Here is a 22332-nt window from a genome sequence, read left to right on the forward strand (position 1 = left end):
GCGAGCCTGCTCTGTGATTTCACCCTCGCTTGCCTCGGGCATCTCTCACTGCATCAAGAAAACTGCGGCAACATGACAAACTGCTGCTGAACCGAAACTCCTACACACAGCCAATAGGCCAAAAGCAAAGTGACAAAGTGACAAACTCAAAACATGATTGAACTCTTTGTGCGTCTAGTTAGAATTTACACGCCATATAATACAGCCTTAAAAAAATCCATCGTCTTTAAATCCCTTGGTGGATTTTTGTTCTGCTTAATCACACAGTAATTAATTTCATCAACTCCTTTATAACAATGCGTATGGTGCAGGTTCAAATTAAACACTTCATAATTGGGTTAAACTTTTGGATATTTCCACCTTTCAGATTGGGGTGCAGACCTTGATATTTATTTCTAAATAATTTGATGTGGAGAGGAACTGTTGCATTTTGTGAGGTAAGATTGCCCTCTGGTGATTTACTTGAATATGGCTGCGAGGATGTAAAAGTTCAGCTTGCATCCTCTTGCAATCACGTCCCACTCAGTAAGTGGATTTGAAATAAACCATGAATGCGGAAGATGGTTTGCAGGTTCAGCTGGTAATTGTGATAATGTACAATAAGCCAAGCGTGTACTTATTTTGTATTGACAGCTCAGGATATTGAAGTAAGATTCCGGTTCTCAGGCATTGATCTAAGAGCATTTCTTTGTTTTAATACAAACAAAAACATCAACACACATTTCAGTTGAGAAAAAAATATTCACGTATTAAAACAGCGGTCAACAAAATTGGCCCTTAACATTTCAGTGATTCACTTTCTACATTTATAACACAAAACATTATTTTACTGGTTCTACATAAGTTGAAAAATCATTGTTTATTCACAGAATGTAAAAATAAAGGCCAATGGTGCAAAGGGTTCCCCCCTCAAGATGGAGCATGATTATTCACCTGAGCCGCCCGATTAAATACATATGACCACAGAATGAGTTAAGCATGAGTGCATATTGTATTGATTGTTCATCTGCTCTATAGCCCATGAAGGGTGGAGCTGATGATGTCCATGAACGTAGCTTCGACACAGTAACAGATCTGGACATCTGGGTCGGCTCCTCCGAGTTCTTCCGCTGTCCTTTGCGGTAACGCCAGTTTGATGGCGCCTTCGACTGAAATATCCCGCGGCTTCTCCTTTAGATACTGCAAACCTAAGCACAAAGACGAAAATCGCAACACTCATTTATAAAAGAAAAGTGTGCGTTAGATAAATAAAGATCAGCATTTGTACGTACGAGCGATGAGAGGGTCAACGTCCCTCGCTTTGGTGGCCACATCCGAGGCACAAACCTGCCCTACTTGTACTAACAGGGCTGTCACATCTTCGTAGAGAGGAGGAAAGGCCTGACAAAAGGCCACCAGGCACGGCAGGGTGGGCATGAAGAAGGCAAAGCGCTTGGCACGTGTCAGGACTGCCATGAAGAAAAGACACCAAACAATGAACAGTCTTCACAATAGGCAGGTTGATATGGCGCACTAACAGAAAAAGGCCAGGTGGTGGTAGCAAAATGCACAAAATGATTTCAGGACCTGTATGGGCAACACCTCAACTATTGTACTGTACTTGTATTTATGAAATGAAGGCTTAGGTGTCAAAATAAATACAAAAATACAAACAGAGATTCAAAAAATAAATGTCAAAATAAATGTCAAAATAAATATATAAAGAAAATTAAATATCAATCAATAAATTATCTTGTCCACTGTCACCACAAATCGCAAGTTGCGGTGACAGCCGGCAAGACTTCCTTGTTCGGAAGTGCAGAGCCTTTTTATTTATTGATTGATATTTAATTCTATTTATATATTTATTTTTGTATTGATTTCAACATGTATTTTTATATTTTGAATCTCGTTGTTTTTATTTTTATGGATGTATACATATATATATATATATATATATTGTTATTTCCATTTCTACATATTTATTTATTTATTAAATTTTTGAATTATATTTTTTATATGCGTTTTTATTTTCACTTTTAGTCATTTATTTATTTTGAATTTTGGCAGTTTTGGTCCTCCATATGTGAAATACGTTTATTTTTACTTTTATTCATGGATATATATATGTATATATAGTTATTTTTATTTCCAGTTACATGACATTTTTTGCATTAAATTTTTGAATTATATTTTTTGTATCCATTTTTATTTTCACTTTTAGCTAGTTATTTATTTAGTCATTCATTTATTTTTAATTTTTCCTCCATATGTGACATGGTAAAGAAAAGTTGTTTTCTCACCTGTGAGAAGTGTACCCATGACACTGACGGCCAACCTAGCCACACTGAGCGACTTGGGCAGTGCGTACTGGATACACAGGTACGCCAACAACTGGATTGCAAAAATCTGTCAAACGATAACATTCACAACTGATGATATAAATCTTTTCAAAATATGTCTTGAAGAAATATGAATGTAGCAAATATGCTCGCAAGTTAAGGGCGGGATGTCTCACCTGCTTTTCCAGTTGGGGCTGGGCTAGGAGTTCTGGGATGAAGTCCAGACAGATATGTATGGAAGGGATGCCTGACACCGTTAGAGGCAGCAGAGGTTGAGGATAACCCTGAAAGAGACCACATATGTCAAAACAAGACTAATCAGAATGCAATAGGTAATTAAAAAAAAAGAGTTTATATTGATCATGCGGCATCTAATAGAAGTGCTGGTGCCAGCTTTTGCACTGCAGAATTGGAGAGGATGGCTTCAATAATATCCAGCATGTGACCATCTGCTGCTTCTGGGAGAGCAGCGGCCACTGACTGCTAATGCTGCTGGAAAATGTGATGAGTAATGAGGTCAAAATTCATGTTTTTAAACAGCCACAAAAGTGAGGGCAGTATTCAAAACAACACTCGTCAGTGCTTTAAGTGAGGAAAAAAATAAGTGCTGGTACTACTATTCGACTATTGCCAAGTAAATTAGGCGGCAGATAGAATCTCAAAATATATATTTTTAAATGAAATAAATATCCAACATATTTATGTTTACATTTATATAAGATATAAAAATAAATAACAATCTAAAAAAAACAAAAACCTTATTTGGTGGTTTGACCAGCAGTCTGGCCATTCTTGTTCTGTGCATTAACTGAATCAGAAGCGCTGATGTTACTGTTAGTTGGCTGTTCTTCACTTGCAAGTTTAATGTGTCGTTCTGTGCCATCATCAACCGTTCTCCTTCGGCCCTTATAACTCATTCACTCCCGGCCATTTTCACTGAAGCAACCCCCTTGGCTTCCAGCTGTTTTACTGGATTTTGACCGATTTTGCAAGGCCCACAGAATATTTTTTTTCTATTGCTATAAATACATGGAACCTACTAAAAGAAAGATTAGAGTATTTTTCTTTCATCAGCAAAAACAAGTTTATATTTCTATCGGTTTCCCCTTTGCAGCAATTAGCATTAGAATATAGCTAAGTTTCATCATTATTCACAAATCTGTTTAAAACTGTGGGGGAAACAACTTATTGCAACATGGCCCTGGTTGATCTCTTATACTCCGCTGCCACCTGCTGGCCGTTTTTGTAATAACTGCCAAGCATTCTCTTCAGTTCCTCAAAGCCTTCTGTATGCTCTAGCATAAAAAAAACATAAAATATGTATAAATACGTCTTTGGGACAAATAGAACACATTTAAAAGTTTTTGGGAGCAAATGAGTTAGAGCCACGTTAACATTTATGCGTTCAAACATTTTCAACCAATGACTGTATGAGTAACTCATTTTGAAGTTCCAACTCACTGTAGTGTATATATTCCGTTTAAATTCAATCTTCGCGTCCTTTTTCGGCCACACACTCGACACAGACTGCCTGGCGAGGGACAAGCGTGTGACGCATACCAGTGCACACTGGGCAATGCAGTATAGCCATAGGAGGATGAGTATCACACAAAGCGCAAGAGAGAAAGAGCACAAGATAGGGTACTGTGGGCTCATGTGAATTCCTGCTGGTACTCCTTACTGGTGTGTACCGGCCCACGTAAGGGATCTAAAGTGAACTAATAAAGGCGTATTATTTTACCAGCTAAATGAGCTGAACCCACAAGTCTTGTGCATTATCTTACCTGAAAGTGGACTAGTTTGGCAATATTGGGGTCAGCGATGAACATCTGATGCAGGAGACAACAGATGAGACACTGCACCTCCCTCAAATCACTGAGCAGGCCTCCCTCTGGCTCAGCATCCTTCACACCCTCCTTGTCTCTCAGTAGCAGGCTTCTTTGTTCCCTTTTCCCTGGCAGGGGGCCCCTGACGTCCCTCAGAAGGCTCTCTGTGCTGCATCCCAGCTCCTGCTCCTCGGAGGTTGGTAAACACACCTCCAGAAGAATCTGAACCGCTGCGCTATCCTGGATTGAACAGGAATTATCAGGAAAGTTGTGTATCGCAATCAGAGAACGGATTTATTCTTTCTGATATAGGAAATACCTGAGCAGCTAAAAGGGCGTTCTTGAGCTCCTCTCTGGTGACCTCGGGTGTATCTGGCTGTCCAGGCACACCCAGGTTGGAGACCGTCTGGCTCTGTCTATCAAAGTCTGCCGTCTCTTTCAAATGGCTGTGCAGGTAGGCTTTCGACGCTAGTAGATAGCCGTTCAGCATGTGAAGGACAATGTCCATTAAAGGAGGACATCTAAAGAGACAGCATACAGATACACTTAGAAAAGTCTAAGACTGGTTTGCTTGTGAGATTCATCTGCTGAATTGGAGTTGTACCTGTACACCCTGTGATCACAGCGTAGAACAATGAGAGGATCCACCATGAGGTCGTTCTGAGTGTACGTCTGTTGCCTGAGCAGCTTTGCTGAAGGTTGGAGGGCGTTAACTGTCATCACCCACAACCTACAACAAAAACACGTCGGTTTTAGTGAACAATATCCTCCCGCTGTTTGGAATTCATTTAGTCTGACAGTGCACTGTGTAATTTGTATTGATTATAAAAAACTGTCTCTTTGAAAAAGATAACAGTATGAATCGACGACATTCAGTGGCTTCAGAAGGGTTTAATAGCATAATCCATAAACAGTGAGCTCCAGACTCCTGAGGGCGTGCAAGCTTCAAAAACAGTCTGTTATTGCTGTGTTTGCCTTCTGAAAGAACAAAAGCTGTCCTTGGTACCAATCTAATACTTTCCCCTTTCAGGAAATCTACCTCCGTTTTCCTGCAGAGACCCATTTGGATCAAAAGGATGTCTGCTCAGAGCTTTGTAACTGCGCTCCTGTCAGCCCGAGGTGGCGGAGAGTGACCCTCTCTTCAGTCCTGAGCTTTGGGTGGGGGCTGACGGGACTTGTCTTCCTCGGTACCTCTGATCTATTCGCACAATCATCTTTGAGTGAGCAGCTCGGGGTCAAGGGTGCAACAACTCTGGTTCCACAGGTCTTCCTTTAATCCACTTAGTGTGTCTCACAGCAACTTAACACAGCTTGAAGAGAAATGCCATTGACTCAAGAGCAGGTGATAACCTTACACTGAAACAACATGCACGGCTATCCTCACATTAACAAAAAGTTCAAAAATGACACTCGTGTTATTTGGAAGTTTTTTAACCCCCAAAATCGAAGATCCATCCATCCATTTTCTTAACCGCTTTTCCTCTCAAGGGTCGCGGGGGCGCTGGAGCCCATCCCAGCTGGCTTCGGGCAGTAGGCGGGGTACACCCTGAACTGGTTGCCAGCCAATCGCAGGGCACACAGAGACGAACAACCATCCACACTCACAATCACACCTATGGACAACTTGGAGAGTTCAATTAACCTGACATGCATGTCTTTGGAATGTGGGGGGAAACCAGAGTACCCGGAGAAAACCCACGCAAGCACGGGGAGAACATGCAAACTCCACCCAGGAAGGCCGAAGCCCGGACTCGATCTCATGTCCTCTGCACTGGGAGGCGGACGTGCTAACTAGTCAGCCACCGTGCCGCCCCAAAATCGAAGATCACAACTAAAATTAACTAATTTGCTCCCAAAAAAGTATAAATACGTTCTATTTTATTTTATATTACCAATGTTCCAAAAACGTATTTGTGTTTTTTTTTATGCTCGAGCATACAGAAGGCTTTGATGCAGAACTCTACAGAATGCTTGAAGCAATGGTAGTTATTACAAAAATGGCCAGCAGGTGGCAGCAGAGTATAAGAGATCAACCAGGGCCATGTTGCAAAAAGCTGTTTTCCCCACAGTTTTGAACAGATTTGCGAATAATGAAGAAACTTAGCTATATTTTAATGCTAATTTCTGCAAAACGGAAACAGATAGAAATATACTTTTTTTCTGATGAAAGAAGAAACTAATCTTTCTTTTGTTAGGTGTTTTTTTTATAGCAATAGAACAGAATATTGTGTGGGCCTTGCAAAATCAGTCAAAATCCAGAAAAACAGCTGGAAGCGAAGTGGGTTGCTTCAGTGAAAATGGCTGGGAGTGAATGGATTAAATACAAAAATTGTATTATTGGATTTTAAGATTCAATAACCACGAGGCCGGCGCACGAGAAATGTCACCGATTGGCTGCTTTTCCTCGGCCGAGGTGGTTTTATGCAAATCAAATTAGAGAAGGCTTTTTTTTTTTCTTCAGATGATTTTACTCATGTACTTCTATCAGGTCATACTGACAGTTCATATGACATACAGTAGTACTTCGGAGTTTGAACATAATTCATTCCTGCGAAGAGTTCAAAGTCCGAATTGTTCAACCTCCGAAACATTTTTTCCCATAGGAAATAATGTAAATGCAATTAATCCGTTCCCAAACTCAAAAAACAGAAAACTCGGCTACCCGTTTTCAAGGTATGTGCGGCTTAGCTTGCTTTGCTTGAGTGTTTGAACTCAGAAAATGAGTTCAAACTCCGAGGAATTTTTTACTCAGATTTTTGGGGTGAAGTCCGATTTGTACAAGTTCCGAGACGTTCAAACTCCGAGGTTCCACTTTATGTATATGACAGTGTATTTTTTTAAATGTATTTATTTTTATCACAAACTCTCTTTTTATGTCTACTTTACAGATTCCAGCATCAGCAACTTTCCATGTGTCAATGTTGCTTCAGTCAGAGACACAAACATGCTTTTTCCTGGCCAAAAATCAGGCAGTTGATTTTCACTCAATGATGAGTTTTTAGATTTTCTAAAAAGTGGATAAGAGCACACAAGCTATTTTGTGAAGAAGTCAGAAGATTAGATTGTTATCAAGTATTTAGAAACTGGCGAAATTATGTAATAAGTTATCAAAATATGTGAGTATATTCCAAATAAAACAATGTCCTGTTTTTTTTTGTAGCCACATCAGAGACAGTCAATGACTGGGTCTCATTCACATGCAATGAGTACATACATTACTTATAAGCTTACACCAGGTTTCAAATTATTTAGCAAATTATGTTTTTCTCTGATTCTGATAGTAAAATGTTCAAGTCATCAACTGGTAGATGGATGCAAGAATTTCCCAACTGCTATCAAATAAGAGGTTCTATGTTCAGTGACTTGCCCTGTAAAGATGTTTTTGATTGAAATAGCTTCTGATTTCAGCAAATACAACCTCCTAATCCTGCAAATTCAACAAATGACTATTTTCAGTTCTTTACAACCGATAAAATGTCTTGACACAATGCTGTGCATAAGAGTTTGGAATAAAACATTTTTACATTTTTAATAATGGAAAAAAATATACTATTATCATTGAGAGGTTTGTTTAAAATATTCAAATTATTCTCTGACAGATGATGGCTAATTGCCATTTGGATCGGCCATTTATGAAAATCTGAGAAAAACATCATTCGCATAATAATTTGAAACGCAGCATATATTAAAAGGCCAAAAAAAAAAGAGAGAAAAAGGAATTACATCATTAGCAAAGGCAGACAGACACAGCACACTTTTAAAATACTTCCTCCAGTGTTATATTTGGACTTCAGAGGCTTATTGCAGCATTTACTCTCCAACATATGGTCTCCAAAATGTAATTGTGTTCACATAGTGTACCTGCGGGGCATCACAGTGTTGAGACCCATCCAAAGCTTATTGACTGTCTGCAGAGTGCGGCGAGGTACAGCAGGTTCCAGCAGCAGAGCCATGCTGGCAGTGAGGGACTCTGAATAAGGGATCAGGTCTCCCGGTGTGAGAAGTGTCAAATGTTCCAAGATTCGCATCAGCCTCGGACTGCTGGATGGCAACTTCTGGAAGGCTAGGCCGGAAGAAGAAAAAATGGCCGATTCATTTGCAAAAAGTCTGGAACTGTGAAGCCTCGATATGTTTGCTTAAATTGATGTGCAATGCATACAAAGACAGAAGACGCATCTGGCAAACAAATTACTTCTCACATAAATTAAGCAGCACTAAGGCTGACTTTAAGAGAGAAAGAGGGAAGTGCAAGGTGGCACAGTTTTTATTATAATCAAATATGCTTTGTTACATATTTGTGTCTCAAATAAAAACGTAAACAGTAATTACAACATGTCTCCAACTTCAGTCCTCCATTTACCAAGCAATATTTTACTGAATCAACGAAAAGGCAATATAATAATCAAGTTTGATGTACGTTACATTTTCAGTCATTTGTTTAATTAATGAGATTTCGCTTGTACTCTTAAAATCCCAGCTAAGCTAACTAGCCATCCATCTTCTATACTGCTTAGAGCACGGATGGCGAGATCCGGTCCTCGAGGAGTCCTGCAGGTTTTGGATATTTCCCTTCTTCAACACGGCTGATTCATGATCAGCTCATCAGCAAGCTCTGCATAAGCCCGATAACGATCCTGTTAATTGGAATCAGCTGCAGTTCGAGTAGGGAAACCTCTAAAACCTGCAAGACTCCGGCCCACTAGAGTCTTCAATTAACCTAAGAAGCATGTTTTTAGAATATGGGAAGAACCCAGAACACCCAGTGAAAAGCCACACAAAGACAGCGAGAACATACAGGAAGGTGTGAGCCTGGTTTAGAATCTGCAACCTCAGAACTGTGAGGCAGATGTGCTAACCATTTGTTCACCTTGCTGCCCAAACTAACTATGTATGTTGTAAAACAAGGAATGTTACTTATTTGAAAATCTCAACACTACTGGATGTAAACGCCCCAGGCGAATTCGATTGACACTGCAGCACAAAGGGGCTGAAATTTGATTGGACCGAAAACAAATATTTTTTTCTTAAATCCACAAACATATTCTGCAAGCAGTGCAACCAACCAAGCCATGCTATGAAATTAACAGAACAAAACATGCAAAATTAAATAAATATCAGAATTTAGGTTGTGAATTTAGGCCAGTGCTTCTGATAGTGTTAAGGACAGCAGAGAAGGCAATGCAGGCATTAACAGTCTACCGCTGTGGTCATTTGAAGACAAATAAAGTGCGCACCCTGGTGGAGCTGGCTCTGAGTGTATCTGCAGGTGTTGCTGGGGAGCATCATTTTCCTCAGCAGGGGAAGAGTACCCGTTACCTCCTCTTCACACACCCAGTCTTCCACAAGACACAGGTGAGGGTAGTTGATGGCCAGCAACCTCAACAAGGCAGAGTGCAGACCTGGCAACATGGAACAAGAAAGCAAGATTTTAAACCAGTCTATTACCGGTAAGAATTATGTTTTGTTTTTGCTCTTGTGTGAAAATGTATTCATAAAACAGAATATGAAGATATTTTGTGATCGAATCTTGTGCTGACTCACCCCCAAGCTCTTGTTGTAACCCTTGAGCTTGGGTAACCAAGTACTTTATGGGGATCTGGTCCATCAGTGCTGCTGAATATGACTTTGGCTTCTTCTGCATTAAAGCTGTCAAAAATGAAGTGAAAAGTTTGGGTAAAAAAAGGCTGAGAACATAAATTAGAGCTGCTATACACAATAGAGGTGACTTTCTATTGACACAAGTTCAGTGCCACTGCTGATCAGTTTCATTACTCTTTTCTTGAAGGCTGGGGGAGCACTTGGGTAAACAGACCGATTATAGGGATGGGCATAAACTCTCATAAATCTGGCTTAATGAAGGGCAAGGGGAGAGCTTGTCATGAAAATGGAATACATACCAGCTAGACTAACTGCTAATGCTACAATCTAACCTCGAGCTGTCCTAGTTATATCCCAGAGTAATTTCACTTGGCTGTTTGTCAGGCACCATTTATTATCTATGAAGTGGCCAACATGCTGTGCCCAGAGTGGAAAGGATAAGTGGCTGCATGGCAACAAGAGAGAAATCCCGACAACTGAGAGCACAAAGAGAAAGCGAGCCACTGAACGGACACAGGCAAAGTTAAATGTTTACACACCTAATTGTTTGGTGCTAGCCAACAGATTCTCCTCATAAGATAGGATGTAGTAGAGGATGAGGAGTTGCGTCGTGATGGAGTTGCGTTGCCGTCCTCCTCGACTATTGTCCCCTTGCTAAAACAGAAAGTTCAAAAACCTGTGTTATAATATAAAAAAAACAAAACAAAAACTATGCTAAAAATATTGCTTTAGTTAATTTTAAAGGGACTGCAACATGAAAAATCTACTTTTTGTAGCTTTTAGCCATGTTAAAATGATTAAAAAAAAACATGACCAAAGTTGTGTTTTCCTCCATTCAACCTTGTATGAGAAATTCTAGGTTATTTTGCTCTCCAAGCACCAGCCCCTCCCAACCTGAGAAAACGAGCTGTTGGCACGGTTTGACGTCATTGCATGCGGCCCCATCCCCGCACCGCCTCTAAACGCACGCCCACTTTTTCTGAGCCCTCCCTCCATGGGATAATGACAAAAGTAGCCTTTATCAATAAACATTCTGTCCAAATGAATTCAAAGCAATCAATTATTCTTCACATTTGCAATGCCAAAGTGCAATGAAATTACAATTGGCTGTCTTAAAATCAATTGGCTGACACTGGTGTAAACTACAAGTAAAACATTTGCGCTGAAGAACTTAAATGAATGGATGGTGTAAGTGGATAGTGTGCTCGCCCCATTAGTAAAAGGGCGCGGGTGCATATGTGCTGTGTTGCTTTTTTTCTCTCCTCCTTTCCTCTAACCTCTCTCTCTGTTCCCCTCCTCTTCCACGATGTCTTGCGGCAAGGACCCGTTTTGTTTCAAATGTATATTCAAGAATTGATGGCTTGCGTGACCAAACGCAGAGATCTAGCAGCCCGTGAAATTTAGAGTCCATTTTAAAAATCGGCTTAAAACCTATCTGTATGTTTCGTGGGCGTTGCGCGAAGCAGCTAGCTCAGACAACGTCATGCCACAGCGGGAGAGGCGGGGTTTTACTGAACTGAGCGTTTGACTTTTGGGTAAGAAAAGTAACCACCGAAATAACTCATATTTCAAGAATTTACATCGCGATTGTGTCAAAGGTAAGATTTCATCATTATATGCCTATACTTAAATGTGGAAGGGCTTAAAATACCATGGTGTAGTCCCTTTAAGATCATTCATATTGTTGAAAGCACTTCCTTTGGTGAGAGGCATAAAAAAAACTTTCAAAACATTACATAAGATATGCAATGTCTATTGAAGTCATTCTACAATAATCAATTCAAGGAGCGAGGCAGAGAAAATTATACATGACAGCAAAAATAAGACCTATTTGTGTGAATGCATTTACAATATAGATTTTCCCGCTCATGTAGTTGCCATATTTCTTTTCAATAACACAACATAGCCATAAAACAGAATCAGTCCATGTGAAGGACTCAGGATGACTTACGACTGAAGAAGCCTGGAAGACACTGAGGATTTCCTGCTCTGTGATTGGTTGGTTGGTGGCCTCGGGGTTGGCCTTTGACGCCGGAGTGAGAATTGAGTTGATGTAAACATCCACCAGAGGTATTAGCTGAGTGTGGATAGGGGTGTTTGTCTCACACAGCTGACGGTAGATCCAGTCCTTGAAGGTGAAAGACAACACCAGGGGGCATGAATGTTTTCAACATTGCATCGAAAGAGTAGCAGAACCAGTTATTGTGGGAATGCTGGAAGCACATATGTTATTGTGATTTTTATTCTACTCAGTTTTTTGCTGAGAAACAACTCCCACATAAAACTTCCAAATTACACCGTACAAACTTTCAAAATTCACGCCTCCCGGGGTATATATATATATATATATATATATATATATATATATATATATATATATATATATCGTCTGATTTCACATTACTTACAGTAATCGCACAATATATTATCAACTTTTCCCCATTCATTTTCAATGGGACTGACATTGAACTTTTTCTAAGTTCCACTTTACACACCCACTTCCATACATACATTACATCATTACCAGCTCTCTGAGACTGCTCAGTGGCACACTTGGTAAATTGCATAGTCCAGGAACCAGGAGGTCGAAAGTTCAAATCCCACCTCCACATGTGTCTCCTTTCAGCATCAGATGACACTTGTCAATATAAATACGCCATAAGCCATGATTTTGAACAAGACAAGTTAGGTCAGTGGTTTGAGCAATTGTCTGCCACACCTCAAGACCTTGGTTCAAACGCTTGGACAACTCTTCAGCTAGTGCAGCGGAGCTTTGACCGGTGCACAGAAGCCAATGGTTTGAATCCTACCTTTAACAGATTGCAGTTCAGGTCTCATTTTTATTCATTTATCTTTCAACTACAATTAATACTTTGTAATTTTCACATAATTTATCTTTCAATTTCCTTCATAAGCATTCAACTTAGCATTCCACTTTCAGTATTCCCACGCAATTTCTGCAGAAATTGCACTTAGTCTAGTCTACAACAAAATGTCTACCTTGATGGAAACTTTGTGCTTGGTGAAGGCTCGGCTTCGAAGCAGCTGGTAGATGCAATGAATGGGGAGGAATCCTGTGATGTTGGCACTTAGATTGTTGGTCACTGCAACCCTCACTGCATGGGCTGTAACCACCTGCACACCAAACACATGCCATTAATAAAACAATGAAAAATTGACTAAAAAAATACCGCTAGCTTCTGTGCTGTCCCAGATAACACATGTTCCATGATTGTTCAAACAAATAGTCTATTTTAAAATGATACTAAACCACTTGAGTTTGCAAAGACAGGTATAAAATGGGCATGGGATTATAAGAGCACCTGTTCTGTGAAGATCTCTTGTGTGAAGATGGTCTTCATCTTGCTTAGAGAGCTTGGTTTGATGGCAATCTATAAAAGAAAAAGATGAAAAGTGGCAGCTTTACTACAAATGAAAATAAGCCGAAGGCAGCAGTGCAGGTATTGCTATTTTTCAATTTCCTCTCTTCATATTTCATAAAAAAACACTCTTCTTGGCAGGCACAATGCTGAATTGATAGGGTTGCCCTGGGGGCGGAAACAAACAGACTCTAAATCCAATTACATTGCACATCTTAGTGGAACATACACTGAGACGGGAAAACCACTTAGCACGCATGCAGGAGAAAATAGTGTGTTTAATAAGTTATAAAACAGCAAACATGCTGCAGGACTATGGGAGTGTCTTTGCAGATAATGTTACCGGTATGTTGAAAGTGTTTCATCAGTGGTGGAGTCTTTACATATTCCACTGCAGCAATGGGGGAGTGGGGTCACTGGCTAGTATCCGGTTAGAGGGAATTAACATATTAATCACTCTCATCCTCCTACCTATCATCTTACCTTCATCCCCAAAGTAGAACACACCAACTCAATAATGGAGCTTAGCTGGTTGCTATGGAAATACATGGCCACCAGTAACAGCATCTCCCCGAAAGAAGCAGATACACCTGCAGCACTGTATGGGGGAGGACATACATAAGAGCGCCAGGGTGTTAATCTCGCATTTCACAGGACAACAATAAAAAAACATACAAACATATACTCAGAATATATAATTTTAGTCACTGTCACTTCAGAGTGTTTCCTTGTTATTTGTGATGCATTATCAGCACATCAAACAAATAATTTGCACATGAGGCAAGTTTGTGCCCACTTAACACAGTTTTGACACTGAACTGAAGCTTGGACGAAGCACATTACAAACAATGTTGATGAATCATATCTCTCTTTAAGAATAAACTGTACACTGCTTATTCGTCAAATGTAAATTGTGAACGTATTTCACAGAATGAGTCCAGAAACCTGAGAAAGTAAACACTTGGTTCTTTCTATTTTCTGAAACGGAGTTATTTTTTCAGGACAAAATTCCTAAGTGCCAAAGAAAATAACATTAACATTTGAGGGCAAACCATAAAATATGACTACTCTTAATGCCAAATAAATGACAGTCGCAACAGCAAAGGAATTATTGCCAGTAGCAGTCCTTCTCAATGGCACCACAAAGTCCAATAAAAAAACTTTTATGAATTTTATATTTGACGTATAGGGCAATATAAGACATTGTTATCTCTAGTAAACACTGACACCGGACACTAATGACACTTTCAAAGTAATATTATAAAAGATACTGGCATGTTTCAAGTCAATACACTACAGTAATTTCTGGACTATAAACCGCTACTTTTTTCACTTGCATTCGACCCTGCGGCTAATACAAAGGTGCGGCTTATCCATCAGATCACAAGGGGGCACACAGGAAGCGCAAGAGCGTCAGGCAGAGCAAAACAAACCAAGTGAGCCCAAATACAGTAGGAGAGACAGAACGAGAGATAGACAATTTGCACCCTCATTATTGAAAAGAAAGTAGCGGGAACCTGGTGCGGTAACATTAAAACACCTGCCGCTTATATGTGTAACAAACTCGAGTATTCCCCAAATTTAGCTTGCGCGGCTTATAGTCAGGTGCACCCTGTAGTCCAGAAATGACTTTACTTATTTTTTGATATCCAAGGACAAATAAATTATTTCACTCCCCCCAACACCAACCCTCCTCCATGACTATAAATAGGCAAAGAGAACATTTTGGGGCCCTTTGTACAAATTGACAATTAAACATGACTGATGTGTGCAACATTTGTCTCTTGAACGATTTCCAATATTTCACCGTGGAAAAAAAAAATCACATAAGAACAAAAAGACAGAACGCATGTTTGGAGATAACGTATCCCACTGGGCATTATGATCCTCCAGGTGGATCAAACTATGCATGCAGAGAGAGTTCTTACCTTTCAAAGTATTCCTCTTCTTTGATCATCCAGCTGAGCCACATGACCATGAGCTGCTCCTGCTCTGGTGTGCTAGAGGCATACAAGATACAAGACAAGTGTTCTATGTCAATTGAACTTAAGAATATAAAGCAACTGCAGGCAATTGTTCCTTGTAGATCAGGAACACAAGAAAATAGAAATATACTTAATCCCACAGGTTGGGATCAGTAAGAAGAACGGGGTGTACCTGACCAGTGTAGGGAAGGCTAGTAGTTTGCAGAAGGACAGGGAGACAAAACGAACACCAGCAGGGGTGGCTGGCGGTCGGCTCGTCATCAGCTGCAGTAGCTGCTCAGCCTCTTCGTCTGTTGGTCTGGGTCAATGAAAAGTTACAAAGTAGTTTTATGTATTCTACTAGTTAAAGCACAAACATACATTCGGTAAAAAAGAAATCTATGGCTGGACTGAGGTATTTCGTTCAGGACATCCAGAAAAAGAACACAAATGGGAAGAAAAAAGAAAACAACAAAATTCCGAGTTATACTGCATTTCTTGATTTACCTGAGGCCAGCGATACCCATGAGAGCACAGTAGAGTCGGAGCAGAGCACTCGCCTTCACCACATGCTCCTCTCGGAGGCCCGAGTAGCTGAAGCCACCCTCGTCATCCATGTCGCCGTCATTGGGAACATGGGTGCTGCGCGAGCGTGGCAAGATGGCGACCAACTCCAAAAGCAGCTGCCTGCGCATCTGCCACAGCACTGAGCTGCTCTCTCTCTTTCTCTAGCACAAGGGGGAGGAAAACATCACAGGAGCTGATGAGCCAGTTGCAACAAGCCAACATTGGCATGTTATCAGCTAATTACTTTACTGTTGTTTTACAATCAGAGCAACCGATTCATATTTTTTTCTCCTGCTAAAATGCAATTTTGAATTTAGAGAGTAGAGAGGTCTAAGAAGGCTACAGCATATTATAAAACACTTTCCCTGCAACAGCAGAGCTTTTTTTTCTTCATGGCAGGGCAAGGCGTCTTGCATCTTTTCAAAAGGGATATTGGATGCAAACACAATGGCATTTAGAGAGAAGAGCTCCTTAATCTCCATAACCCAGAAGAAATGTCAGTAGATAGATAGATAAGCAAGGCCATTTTAAGCTTTTGTGGTATTTTAAATGCACACTTCGATTCAGGAAAATTACAGTTTCACTTTTCAATAGGGAAAGACAGTAAGCCAGGCGCTAAACAAAAGGTCACACACTGGTCTGCAAGTTGAATATGAAGGGTTTGAGAAGGGATGATGATTACATCGGAATGTCAATGAGTCTAAGTGACTAAAATGGTTGCCTTAACCTTTATCCTGAATCTAAAACAAAGGAACTCACCTGCTGCCCATTGCGAATGAACATGCTGAACCACGTGCGGACTTTGCTGTTGGTACCCAGCAGTAAACCACTGACATAAGAAACTAGTGGGCTGACGGCCTCATCCGCTGTGTCTGGTTTGTAATCCAGAGTCAGAGCCACGCCCAGGCCAGGGAGATGACATTCCTCCACCTAGAGAAAATACAAATATAAAACATAATTTGTTAACACACGTTTATATTAACTGTGGACTACTGCTCACAATATTTTTTTCATGAAAGTAACATTTTATCAACAGAAATCGATTGATCTGTATGTATTACAAGATTCTGTTTTTCCACTGACCACCATGGCTCGGATGTTGAGAGCTTGCGAAGGGTTCATCTGACACAGCTGCCTGAGGGCTTCAGTCCTACGTCGACCGCCAACGCTCTCCTCATCCTGACGCTCTCCATTCTTGATCAAACCTCTGCACACTGCAATCATAAACACACATTTTGGTTAGGGTTGCTTGGCGTCAGTGTGTTCTCGTCTTTGGCTAGATTTTGCAATGAGCAATTCAATTTGTTACTGAAAAAAGATGAGATTGTCATTATATAATAATATATAATTGTTGTGACATTTTGGTTTGGTGGTGTGCAGTGTTAATTTTGCCAAGAAATATATTTTTTTGGTTAAAATTAGTCATAATTTAGTCATCTGATTGTATTTTAGTTTTAGTCCAATTTTAGTCAACGAATATAAAGATTTAGTCGACTAAATTGACAGTTTAGTCAATATTTTCCTTCAGCATACATTTGAACTTTTATACAGAAAATTATAACACACATATTTGCAACTGTACTTTAACACGCAAGGCAAATTTAATACAACTCTGTCTTTATTAATTGTTTCAATGAAACATGTTGAACTGACAATGATATATTATAACTTAGGTTTCACCTAAATAAAAAAAAGTGCATCATTGCCTGAGATTAATTTTACAGCTGCACAATGAATGTAAACATGTTTGAACATTAAATAAAGTGCAGTTTCTGAGAGGTTCTTTTCTCCCACCCGCGTTTCATTCCTTCTGATTGGATTGTGTGAATTTTCATCACTGTGTTGTTTTCATTTTTGTCATTGACAAAATTGTCAGTCAATTTTAGTTATCGTTATCGTCTCAATGAATGGCTTCTATTTTAGCTTTTGCTTCATTTGCGCCTGAAATTTTTTTTTCGTGACGAAAATGTTTTCGTCTGAAATTATCAATGGTGGTGTGCCATGACATTTTTAAAACAGGTGCTTTGCCTCAATAAAAGTTTAGGAAACGCTGCCCTAGAAAATCTTATCACATTATTACTGTATCTTCATTACAGCTGACAACTAGTCTTTAAGTAGGTTTATTTTATTGTGAGAAAACTACTATATGAAAAGCACCGAAATGCATTGCTCTCTGCCGCATCTGAATTACTTCCCATAAAAAGGTTTGTTTGTGCTTAATCTGAGGTCTCTTAAAATTTTAGAGCAGCTATTCCCAAAAGCTGTGGTGGGGCCCGCAGATGAGTCTGTAAATATTTTATTAGGCTCACTGGAGGAAAGCATTCCATTGATTTTTCGATTAAGTAGATTATGTATGTTCTATTGTTATATATTTTTTAACTAATACGTAAAATAGAAACTCACCAACCCACTATTCATAGCATTATCAGCAAGAATGCAAAAACAAACAAAAAAAAAAACAGCAAGAATGCTCAGTGGAGTAGAGCTGGGAAACTATTAATGCAGACTCCTCCCCCCAGTCTTAGCAGCTATCTTACAGTGTGTGAAATTAACCTTACTTAGCAATTCAAATAAAACATACTTGGATGGGTTTATCTAAAGCCGGTACTGTCAATTAACTAACCCTCTCTTAAGAGCCTTGTTAGAAATGTAAGGAAGATAATTTACCTTCATTGAAGCTGTCAGGCACGTTGGCAACCAGCAGACAAAGAAACCAATCTCCATTGCGAACATGCAGCAAAGCCTCTGCCACATCCACAATTGGCAGCAAGGAAGGCAGTTCTGTTGAGAAAACATGAACATGCAGCTTATCAAATGATGCTGGCTGGTTGTGCAGAAATATGTGATGACTTCTGATGCACAACTAATTTGTGTGGGATATAAATGTGTATTACAATATCAGCAGAGATGCCAAATTGATTTGTTGTCCAAAAATATAAAACCCGCAGAATTTCAATGTCAATTTACAATCAAATGTGCTCTGCACTGCTTTGTGAGTCAAGAGTGAACAATGGTCTTGGGAGGACTATTAAAAATGGTTGATAGGGAAAGTAATATTTCAAAAAATTAATTGAGATACTTTGGACTGTTAATGACGATGAAATATCCATTATTCCCTCTGTTGTTTCTTTCATTGAAAAATCTAATTACAAATCCATGAAGTCCTCTAAAAATCCAATCAAGTGTCCGTGTTTGAGTCCGCTTCCCTTTTCAAGCCTTATTTCAACAATAGCTAAATTCATGCTTTTGCCACAAAATTCTGCACACAACATCCTATAATTACCTTGTGAAAATAGTTAGAAAAATTTAGATTTTTGCAAATTTAAATTTATTTATATTAATTAATTAAATAAAGGATTGTACATGCCGTAAAAATTTTTTTTTTTTTAGCTCAGGAGCATCCTGTTTCCACTGATTAATCCTAAGGTTACCTGAAGGACTCTCAGACCAGCATGGTCTGATGAGACAAAGACTAAAATCTTTGGCATGAATGCAATCACATTGCATCACATTTGGGGGAAACCACGCACCATCATCACCTGGGCAATAACCTCCATCAAAACAGTGAAATATAGTGCCGGCAACATCATGATGCAGAATGTTTTTCAGCGGCAGGACTGAGAGAAAGATGAATGGAGCAATTAGCAATGTACAGACTTTCACTTGTATAGCGCTTTTCCACCTACAACGCACTCAAAGCACTTCATACTGACTTCTCATTATACAGGACAACAACCCTAAGCACAGCTAAGATCCTGAATCAATGGAGTGGCTTCAGGACAACTTTGTCAATGTCTTTGAGCGGCTCTGCCAGAGCCTAGACTTGAATGCAATCTGCCAATCTGAAAATGGCTATGCTACCTGGTTACTGGTTAATGCTCCCAATCTAACCTTATGTACAGTAGCTTGAGAAATGCTGCAAAGAGGAATGCATAAAACTGCCTATAGGTGTGCCAAGCTTGTGGCGCCACATTCAGAAAGACTTAAAGGTGTTATAATTGTCAAAGTAGTGAGCAAAGGCTGAGAATACTTAAATATTTGTGATTTTTTTTCTCATTGTAATGGATTAACATTCCCCTCAAAAGTTTTCTTTAATGTTCCTCCATTCTGGAGTAAGGCTGTAAAATTGTAAAATGTGGGAAAAGTGAAGCAATGTGAGTATTTGCGGGATGCACTTTACAAGAAAGGATGAATTTCTGTTATAAAGACAGTGGAGACTGTTGAATTCAGCACAATCCTATATTGAACAGATTTACATACCTGCTTGTAGAATGCAAAGCACATCTGCAACCTCTTCCAAGTAAACTGGGCTTTCAAAGAGTTCTGATGACTTTCGAAAGAATTCTCCATTTGAATCGGCTACCTAAGGAATATAACAAATAAACAACTGTGACTGAAATGAATGAGTGGAGAATGATCCACTTATGGCTCTTTTACTACCTGATCCTGCTTTGATACACTAATTTACACAACCCTTAGTCTTTTCAAGATAAATAACAAGTGTGATCACACACACACATTTTCACAACATTCATACTGGCATTTCAGAAAACACAAAGAGACATTCCAGCTGTAAGTTCATTTTCAATTGAGTTATTTAATCTAAAATTGCGTTCACCATAATTGGAACCGACTATTCAGAAAAATGAACAAAATTTGCTAATAATTTAAAACATTGCATACAATACAGAAAAGTGAGTTGTTTGAATATGACAATGAGGTCTGTACCTTACTCATGATTGCTAAAAGCTCACTGAGGGTCAGACGAAGTCTCCTGAGTGGATCACTGTGCTCAAACTCTAAGGTAAGACCATGCTGCAGCTGTGACACCAGGATACTCTCCACATTCGAACCACCCGCCTTGTGCCTGGCACAAGAAATAAAAAAAGCATAGTTCAGAAATAATTTCTTTAAAAAAAAAATAATAATAATAATTACCTGAGCTGCTGCTCCTTCCTGGCATCCTGCTCCAAGGCATGAAAATCAACAGAGAGCAGCGCTACAATGGAATTGACAGCTTCCACTCCAGAGAGCAGCCGGAGGATGAGCTTCTTGTCCTCTGCCCAAGCTTGACTCTGGTCAGCTGGGGCACACAAAGCCATCCTCACCAGGCAGGGAAGCAATAGCCTCAGCTCGGGGTCACTGAGGGCTGCCAGGCGCTGCACGTCTACCTTCTGCATGGCTCCAAATGCATAAGGGCTAACAAACTGCAGTCCTGCGCTGTCTGCCATTTCTGAAACAACACCAAAGGAGCGACATAACCGAACTGTTTAAGCAAATTCAATTTCGTCTCATGAGAGCATCAGAACAAAACAGAGCAGGAACAACAGTACCACGTGAATACCAAGCAAGCACAACACAGCTGTCAAAAGTAGCTGGAGTCGGTCTTACAAAGTGACTGGACTCCTTCACGTTTACTTTGCATAAATTATTTATTAGGAGTCGATAACGTATGTATTTGTCGTTCTGAGCCAAGAAGGTTGGAGGTTGTTAATTGCCTGTACAGTATCTCGGTCCATTAACAATGACAGTTCGGCTAAAGGCTAATTCATTGACAAATACGTTCATATTCCGGGTCAAAACATAAACTCAACCTCAGAGCGGCAACCCAACATGTTGAAAGTGGTTTTAATTCAACTTGTTATCATTTATAGTGCGTATTCCCTATTCTGGTCACTTTTGGGGTGTCTTAGCGTGCTACTCGCTAGCCAGCTAACAGCTAAGGCTAACGCTAGAATGAAGAGTCGAACAATAAACAACGTAGATGCTAAGCCCAGCAATAACCACGTCCTTAAGACGCTATACAATGCAACAGTAACACGCTTACCTTAAATTAGTGGAATTATTGCGGCGCAACTGGCTAACTTTCAGTTTGGAGGCCTCCAGACCTCGGACTTGACTGATCACCAAAGCCGCCAAAGGGGAACGCTAAGACAGCCAATGTCCGAGAAAGTATTCTCCGTTAGCTGCCTGTCACTGACAGGGTTACGAAAACGTATAGCATTATAACGACCTAAAATGTTGCCATTTCCACTTAAACGGACTTTAACTGTACCCACAGAATGAAAAATAAGTACTGTAAGTCAGTGTGCCAGGAGCTCGAATCGCTTTGCTTAAAGATGGAGCGGTGTCGCGCACAGACAGGCTGAAAGATTATGCGCCGCTGCTGTACGGGTTTAAACAGCATGTTATTACCATTTGTTTACATTGACAATAAATGGGACATAATGAGACATTTGTTTGTTAAACCTCGTGTTTAATTTAACTTCGTACCTTTTATATGTAATATAACTTTTATTTAAGTGATTTAAGTGTTTCCGTTCAGCCCTGTGAAGTACCCTTGAGCAAGACAGTTGCTAAACCAGTGGTCACCATGGTAACGTATAGGCTAGCACGAAACGCTTCAAGTACAGTACAATATTCTGTAAAGTGTACATATCAGCAGGTGACAAAGTACTCTCTGATACAAGTACAAGTGATTGTGTGTTAAATAAATAAATAAATAAATACATGAATAAATATTGGTTAAAGTAGAAGAACGGAAAAAAACGTATACAACCACAAAAGCTCAGTCATTGAAGATTTTAATTGCTGCAGTGGACTTGAGCACTCTCAAAGGTTGAAAAAAAGTAACGAGCCTATTTTGGGAGTAATTAAAAAGTCATCAAAAAAATGA

General features: G+C 39.7%; 1 protein-coding gene across 1 annotated transcript; it reads right to left on the reverse strand.

The window, feature by feature from the left end:
• Positions 1–673: 673 nt before the first annotated feature.
• On the reverse strand, positions 674–21800 carry ints2 (integrator complex subunit 2). Its single transcript, XM_086057858.1, has 25 exons — positions 21484–21800; positions 20595–20889; positions 20385–20523; positions 19917–20019; positions 18324–18437; positions 16740–16870; positions 16416–16586; positions 15597–15817; positions 15283–15408; positions 15054–15125; positions 13609–13723; positions 13069–13137; positions 12746–12880; positions 11697–11873; positions 10285–10399; positions 9689–9793; positions 9382–9546; positions 8009–8210; positions 4752–4877; positions 4467–4668; positions 4106–4387; positions 2498–2605; positions 2283–2388; positions 1272–1448; positions 674–1187 (listed from the first exon to the last, which is right to left on the reverse strand). Exons 2-25 carry the CDS (start codon positions 20885–20887, stop codon positions 1012–1014), a joined length of 3630 nt encoding a protein of 1209 aa, XP_085913984.1. The 5' UTR covers positions 20888–20889; positions 21484–21800; the 3' UTR covers positions 674–1011.
• Between the last annotated feature and the right edge of the window lie 532 nt (positions 21801–22332).

The sequence above is a fragment of the Leptonotus elevatus genome, chromosome 16, assembly GCF_054856555.1.
Source record: "Leptonotus elevatus isolate MCC_2025b chromosome 16, RoL_Lele_1.0, whole genome shotgun sequence".
Classification (NCBI taxonomy): Eukaryota; Metazoa; Chordata; class Actinopteri; order Syngnathiformes; family Syngnathidae; genus Leptonotus; species Leptonotus elevatus.